Below are 8,657 nucleotides of genomic sequence, written 5' to 3'. Positions count from 1 at the left end.
TGTTGTGTTATATTTTCTATAATATGTTGCCTCCACGTCATGAAATTTCTGGATCCGTCACTAGTTAGCGTTAATACGTAAGAGGATTTGTAAAAGGATTTATAAAAGGATATAACATTATTCTTTCATGAATGAAGTTAAGAAAATAAAATTTAAAGAAAAGCTTATATAAGTAGTTTCGTAGCGTCACAATTGATTATAAAGTAAAAGACCCTACTTCAAACATACTAAAAGAAATTAGTGTAAGTAATTCCTGAAATCAGTTAGAAGCAAGTGTATTCATCAATATTGCTCTAATCAATTGAAAATGTATTCATAGGTGAATCAATAGTGCAATTCTGACAAAACATGAAAGATGACCGATCATGTTTAATCAAACAGTACGATTGGATTGATGAATTTAGACAAATGACAAATAGATATTAGACAATCACATCATGGCACATGGCTGCCTATCCAAACACCTTGCTTCAATTTCTCTTCTCATATGGACCCAATGGCCTATCCCCCATAACGTTTGCCACTGAAAGTGAGAAACAATAGATACTGAGAGAGCAACCAGAACCACGTTTTTCAATCTTATAAAACTAATGCAAAAAAATTATTATTCATTTACTTTGGGTGATTTGAGCTCAAACATGTGCATTGTCTTCAATTATATGCCTATCTGCCTCTTATGTGATTGCATCTCTAATTACCCTTAATAGGACTTTTTTTTGTCATGTACTCATTGTCATACTCATGAACAATTCAATCCTCTTAACGCTATCTTATCAGTCATCTCTTGTCCAGGGAAGGTTAGCAGTAGGCATCAATTTAAGCAGAGAAAATGACACCTTTAATTTGCTATTAAATATAGACATGCTGTCTCACTCTCTAACATTCAATTTGCTTAACAAAGAACTCCAACTGTTAGCCCCCTTTGATAATTGGCAAAAGACATCAGCCCCTTACAATAATCACACTATGGTCTCTTAGAAATTAGAATCACAAGTGTCAACCACATTGGTCATACATTAATCCCTTAAAATGACTAATATAACCAACTAAGAACACATTCTTATAATCTCAAGAACTAATGCATCTGGAATAAATTTGACGACAAATTTGGAGGATTACTCTATATATGAAAATAACAAATAAACATGAAGGAGTAATCAAATCAAACAAAACGGCAGCAGTAAGAAACATCACCACAAGTATAATTGACAAGATTGAAAATACAACAAACTGCAAAATTTGCAGCTCTTACATCAATCACAAACCAGACTTCAGAAGGAAAATTTGCTTCAACTTCAACAGTTAACAAGAAATAAGTATGCTGATAAATCCTTGACAGCTTTTTAAAAAATGAAAATATGTAATCTAAATGAAGAACCACAAACTAAAAACTTGTTTTGATGCTAGACATATCAGTCCTAGACTAAAAATGCTAGGTTATAAGCTTCTATCTTCCATAAGGATGATATCGACCAGCACCATATCCACCTCTACTCCCATAGAAGGAGCCTCCACTAGCCCCTCCATATCCACCCGCTAGGCTGGCATCATAGCCACCTTGATAGGCACCAGCGGCAGAAGAACCCCCACCAGCAGCAGCACCAGCACCGTATGCCCCATAACTCTCACTAGCTCCACCATACCCACCAAGATCATAGCCTCTGCTAAAGCTTCCACCATAACGACCAGCAAACCCAAGGGAAGGATCTCCTCTGTAGGGCCCCATTGCTCCAGCATATCCTCCATACCCACCAAACTCGCTTCCATACCCACCATAAGCACCACTCCTGCCAGCATAGGCAGCACTAGATCTGTAACCACCTGCAGCACCATAGCTCCCACCAAAGCCATCATAAGCTTCTCCATATCCACTACTGTACGAAGACCTTGAGTCATTATAGCGCTTGGATGATGGAGTAGGTGGGTTTGGCTTCTTTGGTTCAGCCTTCTTGATTTCCACCTACAAAGGAAAGATGGTTCAATTTATCTTATTGACAGGAATCACATTTGATGAGAATTGAAAACTAACAGACAAAATAATTCAAGAAGTTTCCTGATCTATCAAATCACAAATAAATTATGTAACATGTACAAAAATGTCTGCTATTCATAAGGCACCAACCTAAAATAGTAGGTCAAACAATTAAAACTAAGAAATATGAATATCAAGGTTGATATATTAGATTGATGCACTGCTCAAGGCAACTCTAGCAAATGGTATAGATGATTTCAGGACTGAACCTAACCCGCGCCATCCAAAAAAGGAAAGAAAAGTAAAAGAGTAGGAGGTGATTTTCAAATTCCTACAAGGAAATATGATTGAACTTCATCCTCAAGCACTTTACGGTTCACAGTAGTTTCTCAATGTTGCTACCAACAAAAGAATAAAAATAGCCCAAAGAAAATTAAGTGCAGCTAAAAAAATTAAACTAAAACAATAATGCAAGCCTCCCAAGGAAATCCCACTCTAATAATGATGTTACAGAAAAAGAAATATGGAAGTAAAATTCCACAATGTGAAGGAACAATAATGCAATGCAGGTACTGTTTAATATGAAAGATGCCTCACCTGAGTTCCAGCAAAGTCAATCTTGTTCCCCATAGATAGAAGATCATCAACAGCATCCTCCGAGTCAAAGGTGATAAACCCAAAGCCACGAGATCGATTGGTGGAGTGGTCACGCATTATTTGGTTGTCTTTGACTTCTCCATAGCGTGTGAAGAAGTCTCTAAATTCATCTGCACAAAAGTATCTCTGGTTAAAAACAATATCAACCAAAGCAAGGTGCCATTTGCTGCAGCTATTCTATGATTTATAAGATACTTTTAAAGTCAATTTCAGCACTTTAGTATTTGAAAAACAGCTGTAAATAAATTTAACTGAGCTTTAAAGAAAGAATGTTGTCAACTCTTTTTACCCACCACCATACAAACATGACGCATCAATGCATCATTCACATCTACACGGATGTGAATTCTGTGTGTGCAGGTGGTTTGCAAGACATTATACGTGAAGAAAGCTTGAAAAACATTATCAGGTACACTACAATAAGTAAGCTCTGTTTGTGTACAATATCAGTGCAAACTTCTTGACAGGCCCTAAATAATACTCACATTAAAACAATGCTAAATTCTAGAATATGAAACTTATATAATTTTTTATGTCTACACTATCCCGATATTTAGGAGTTTGCTCTCTCTTGAGGTGTTGTAATCAGCCCCCCTCGTTAAGTTACCTCACAGTCAAGCAGCAAAAAATTAGCTATCTAAAGAGGCAACCTACCTTCAGTCACATTTGAAGGAATACCACCTACAAATATTTTCTTTGTCTTAAAATCCTTAGAACCAACTGCTCCCCTTGGTATCGTCCGCTTAATTTCAACCTATATATGATCCCAAAACCATAAGAGCCAGCAAAGCACACATTCACTAATCACTACACATAAAACTCCTAATACAATAATAAATTATCAAATACAACAACACATACTTGCTTGCCATTGATGATATGAGTGTCCTCGATGACTTTATCAACCACAGAGGGATCCGCATACGTAATAAACCCGAACCCACGAGGCTGAGCAGTTTTCCTGTCCTTCATGATAACAGAATCTGTAATCTCACCATATTTACCAAAGTGCTTGATAAATTGGGCTGCAACACAGAAACACAACCAACAAAGATAAGAAAACAACACACAAAGCTCGAAATCGATACATTATAGTAAAGGGATTAACACCCCCTATAACTATAAATTTATAATCACAATTACAACAATAAATAAAGACAAAGCAAGCACTAACCAATGGTCGTTTCTCTCGCTAAACCACCTATAAAAATCTTTCTGCAAATTATGGGGTTGAGTGGAATTAGAACCAAATCTAACAGCATCATTAACATCTAATCTAAAATATACACAAAATTGAATAAACCCCTTTTCATTGAAACGCGAAAGAATTGAATCTTTTAAGCTGGGTTTGTCAAGGTTCGAATCAAATCGGAAGGCAAACAGATTTCAGAGCGAAAACGAGAAGATTGAAAGTTACCCGGGACTGGCACCGTCGCCGGTGAGAGGTTGAGAGTTGTGGTGCTGGTCGTGGTCTTCTCTGTGAGAATAGGTTCTGGCGACGTCGTTGGATTCTCCGCCACCAACTACATGGTCGTTGCCGGGTGATTCCATGGGTTCCGAGAGAGGGAGAAGAGAAGAGGTTTCGGTTATCGGAAGCAGAGACGTGAGAGAAGGGAAGAGAGAAACCCTAGATTAGATATTTGATATGATATGCGTCTTGTGTTTGTTGCTTTGTGATGCTAAAACCCCTTTTAAATTTTCTTTGGGCTTTTTATATGATTTTTGGGATGATACATGGGCCGATCTAAAATCCCTTGTATTGTGGCCATCGAGTTTTTGGGAGAACTATTTTTAGGGGTGTGCACGTACCCGAGACTATACTTGAATACGACGAATTTAACTGTTCAAAAAAATGGAATGAATGGGTTCAATGACGGGTTAACGTGTTTTAAAAAGGAAAGAAATATATTTGAAATTATTGGTGTCGGGATATTTGAGTTTGTAAAATTCTTATCGGTGGTCGAACTCAACTGACTGCATCATTTAATATAGAAAATATGTTAAAGCGAGCATATAGGTTGACCTACCATCGTGTTCCTGAAACCTTCTTCCTCTCGTACGGTCATGCGCCCTTTGAGCCCATATCTAGAAGGTTATGGGCTTATGGTTTTTTTGCTCGAACTCGACTAAAAATGGTCGACGCTCGGACCTAACACTATTTGGATCCCAAAATTTTCTCCATACTCCACTTAAGAAAGTGACATATGCGGCTTTTGCTGGCTTGGAGAAAGAATTTTCAACACCCTGTTTGTGGGTCTAATTGTTTGGAGCTAGCCAAGACATTGAAGAGGAACACTTATGACTTTCATGTCTATGGTAGTGCTTTGTTGGATCTTCATGTTCTCCTCCCGCGCGACCTGGATGTTCGTATTCATCATGTGCGTCGTGAAGCTAATGTGCCTGCATATTGCTTGGTCGGGCTTGGTGATGAGTTACAGTGTGCTATGCAGGATTTGGCCTCTCCCCCATATATAGTTTTGTCTCTCATGGCTAGGGATCTGATAGCTCTATAGTATTGTTGTCTTCCTTTCCCATTCAAAAAAAACCTTTATGTTTAATTTATTCATACTTATTTAACCCGGTAATGTATTGACAAAGTTATAATTAAAGAGTTAAAAAAATAGGCAATAATTATAATATAAAAATACATGTCACATAATAAATAGCTTATGATGTAGACGTAGATTCACCGAGTTTGCACTTCTTTCTCCTATAAGTCAAGCACATTTTGAAGACGAAACAAGTTCTATATAAGACCATCTGTAATGGTGTTGAATTGAGGGTGTTTAATGTTGAAAGGGGTGTGTAATGGTGTTTAAATGAAGTGTTGAAAGTTGAAAGGGGGAGAGAGGAGTTGAAAAAATTAAACATAGTTGAAACCTGCGTGTGGGACCCAGTGGAGAGAGAGAGGGGCTGCAGATCAACACGTGGCTCCGTTTGATTGGTCCGGGCGATTTTCGTTTATCCTAATCTTTCCAACTCAATTATTTCATTCAAAAAAATAATTTAAAAATATAATTTTTTTACCAAAATTCATGATTTTTTTTTCTCTATAAATAGAGATTTGGTTCGTTTGATTTGGACACAGAAAAAAAAAACAAAGTTTTCCATCATCTTATTCATCTTATTATCTTTCTATTATCCCCTTTGCTTTGTGGGTGATTGAGAAAGGTTGCTATTGGAAGGTGGGTACTGGTACCACTATACGACTATGGGATGATCCTTGGCTCCCTATGGCTGCGGGCTTCAAACCTCTTTCTGGGCAGCAATGGCGTGGTAGTTTTTCTACTGTCTCTGATTTGTTGGATGGCACGTTGGGTAGATGGAAGGATGATGTGGTTCGGCAAGTCTTTTGTGCGCATGAGGCTTCTATGGTGTTGAGCTTGCCTTTGCCTCGGACTGTAACTGCGGATATGTTAGTGTGGGCTGCCACTGATAACGGTCTTTTCAATACCAAATCTGCCTACCAGCTAGTTCTGAGTTCCCATGATGGCCCCTCGACGTCGATGGGCGATGATCGTGGTGGTTTGTGGAGTAGCATTTGGAAGACCAAGTCCATTCCTCGTTGTAGGGACATGATGTGGCGTATCTGCCATGGTTTCCTTCCAACGGCTGTCAATTTGAGTCGTCGTGGTGTTGATATGGATTTGCTATGCCCTATGTGTGGGGAGGGGAATGAGACAACGACTCATGCGCTGCTCTTTTGTCCTGCGGTGGCCCCAATTTGGTTTATGTCTCCCTTGTCTTTTGCCTTCCATGGATCTCAACCTGCTAATTTTTCGATGGAGGCATGGCTTCGGACTTTGCTGGACCAGAAGGATGAGTGGGTGATCGATAAGGTATCCACGTTGCTGTACGCAATTTGGGCTAGACGAAACCTCTGGGTTTTTGATCAACGTTGGCTGACTTTGGAGCAGACGTTGAAGCGTGCAGCTGCAATGGAGGTGGTGAAGCTGGATGATTTTCAGGGGTTGGGTAGTGCTGGTTTGAACATAGCCCAGGTGGATAGACAAGACGTGTGGCAACCACCACCGAGAGGCTCTGTGAAGGTCAATGTTGATGCTTCTTTCAAGCATGGTGAGGTGGTGGGTACGGGCATGGTGGTGCGAGAAGCAGATGGTGGTTTGCTCCTGTGTGCGTCGGGGAAGATGGTTGGAGCTCTATCGGCGGCTATGGCGGAAACAATGGCCTTGCGGTGGGCGCTGGGCCTGGTTTTGGAGATGGGTAACCAGTGGATCGTTGTTGAAACTGATTGTGCGGTTCTTCACAGTACTTGGAGGAGTGCTCATCATGATCGCTCTTACCTTGCAGCTGTGGTCCAAGATTGCGTGGCTCTTTCTACTGGTTTTAGTTCTTTTTCTTTTGTTTTGGTTCGTAGAAATGCAAATCGAGCAGCGGACTACATGGCAAAATTTGCATTATCTAATCTTTGTTTTGTTTGGTTTGGGAATTTCCCTATGGGTCTGGAGCATATTATTGCTTCTGATGTAAGCTCTCTTGCTAATCAATAAAATTGAGCTCTTTTACCCTCAAAAAAAAAAAAAAATCCTCTTTGCTTTGAAATAAAATATATTATTGTGTGCTTAGTTTCTTTTCTTCCATTTGAAGTTAATAAAATAAAATAAATTATTGTGTATATTTTTTTAAAAAAATATTAAATTGTTAAGTGTTTTAATTTAATTTACGTTAAAAAAATATTACGTTAATTTAATTTAATTTAAAAAAATAAAAAAAACATTAAATTAAATTAAATCGATAATAATTTATTTAATTTATCTTTTATCGAAAATTTTAATTTTTTGAAATCATAAAAAGAAAAATATAAAATTAAATCAAAATATGAAATAAAAAAAGTGGTGGGGTAGGGGGTAGGGTGTTGAATGAAAAACCATTGGAGTGGGTAAAAGTTGAATGAAGTGTTGAACTTGAGAGAGAAGGTGATGTGGAGTGTTGGGAAGAGAAAAAGTGAAGTGTTGAGGGTGTTGAATGTTGAAACCATTGGAGATGGTCTTAAATTGAAATAATATAAAATGAAAAGTTAATGCATTTGATATGTAAAGAAGAATTAATTTTTTCTTCATTTATAGCATGTTTATTGGGAGCACGTCGGAGGCTTCTGGATGTGCATTTTATTTTCCAAAGCTCAAATGGGAAGCTTCCGCACATACATGTACGTTTTTAGAAAAATAAAAACATTCACACAACAGGCACTTAGTATGTAGGTGAGTTTGCATGCGGATATATCATTAATTAATCTTTTCTAAAATGATAAATTAGAAAAAAATCAAAATTCTTAAAAAAGTGGATTAAAAATAAATAAACAAATTTGATATAAATTAGAAGAGTCACGTTACGTTGAACACAATGATATTTCACGTTTGAGTCAATATGACGAAATTTTACTTCTCTATTTATTTGTTGGGACATGTGTTTTTCAAAATTCTTTAAAAAGTGAATTAAAAATAAACAAACAAATTTGATATAACATAGAAGAGTCACATTGGTTCTACGTTTGAATTTCAATTGAACACAATGATATTTTACATTTGAGTCAACGTGACAAAATTTTACATCTCTATTTATTTGTTGAGACGTGTTTTTTTTTGTTTGCGTGAGCAACACTTATGAGTTACTATAATAGTTCTTTTATGTAGACCTTGTGATCGCACAATATTCGTCAACATACATGTTTAGTGGCGGTTATCAACCGCTGCTAAAAGTGTAGGGTAAAAAAATGTTTAGTGGATATTCAAGACTTCACAATAAAACACTCAAATTTATGGTGGTTATTGCAATATTTTAAAATAGATAGGATTTTTTTTAATACCATCAATCTACATAAGTCCACGAATCATAATTGTTAGTATAATTTTGTCCAGGTTGCTATGTCCTTGGAACCAGTGTTTTAAGACTCGACTCGGACCGGCCGGTTGGACCAGGACTCGGTGACCTGACCGGTCCGAGCCTCACATCAGACCGGTTGTGCATGTGACTCGGCCGGAACCGGTTTGAACCGGCCGGTTCGATG

General features: G+C 37.7%; 2 protein-coding genes across 2 annotated transcripts; one reads left to right on the top strand and one right to left on the bottom strand.

Annotated features, from left to right (window-relative positions):
• Positions 1–1,181: 1,181 nt before the first annotated feature.
• On the bottom strand, positions 1,182–4,309 carry LOC130739186 (heterogeneous nuclear ribonucleoprotein 1). Its single transcript, XM_057591422.1, has 6 exons — positions 4,047–4,309; positions 3,804–3,844; positions 3,491–3,654; positions 3,284–3,383; positions 2,570–2,739; positions 1,182–1,960 (listed from the first exon to the last, which is right to left on the bottom strand). The coding sequence occupies exons 1-6, from the start codon at positions 4,178–4,180 to the stop codon at positions 1,448–1,450; spliced, it is 1,122 nt and encodes a 373-aa protein (XP_057447405.1). The 5' UTR covers positions 4,181–4,309; the 3' UTR covers positions 1,182–1,447.
• Positions 4,310–5,862: 1,553 nt separating this feature from the next.
• LOC130736960 (uncharacterized) lies at positions 5,863–7,140 on the top strand. Its single transcript, XM_057588735.1, has one exon. The coding sequence runs from the start codon at positions 5,863–5,865 to the stop codon at positions 7,138–7,140; it is 1,278 nt and encodes a 425-aa protein (XP_057444718.1).
• The last annotated feature ends 1,517 nt before the right edge of the window (positions 7,141–8,657 follow it).

The sequence above is a fragment of the Lotus japonicus genome, chromosome 2 (assembly GCF_012489685.1).
Source record: "Lotus japonicus ecotype B-129 chromosome 2, LjGifu_v1.2".
Lineage (NCBI taxonomy): Eukaryota > Viridiplantae > Streptophyta > Magnoliopsida > Fabales > Fabaceae > Lotus > Lotus japonicus.
The sequence above is the reverse complement of the archived record's forward strand: the minus strand, read 5'-3'. Positions and strand labels throughout refer to the sequence as shown.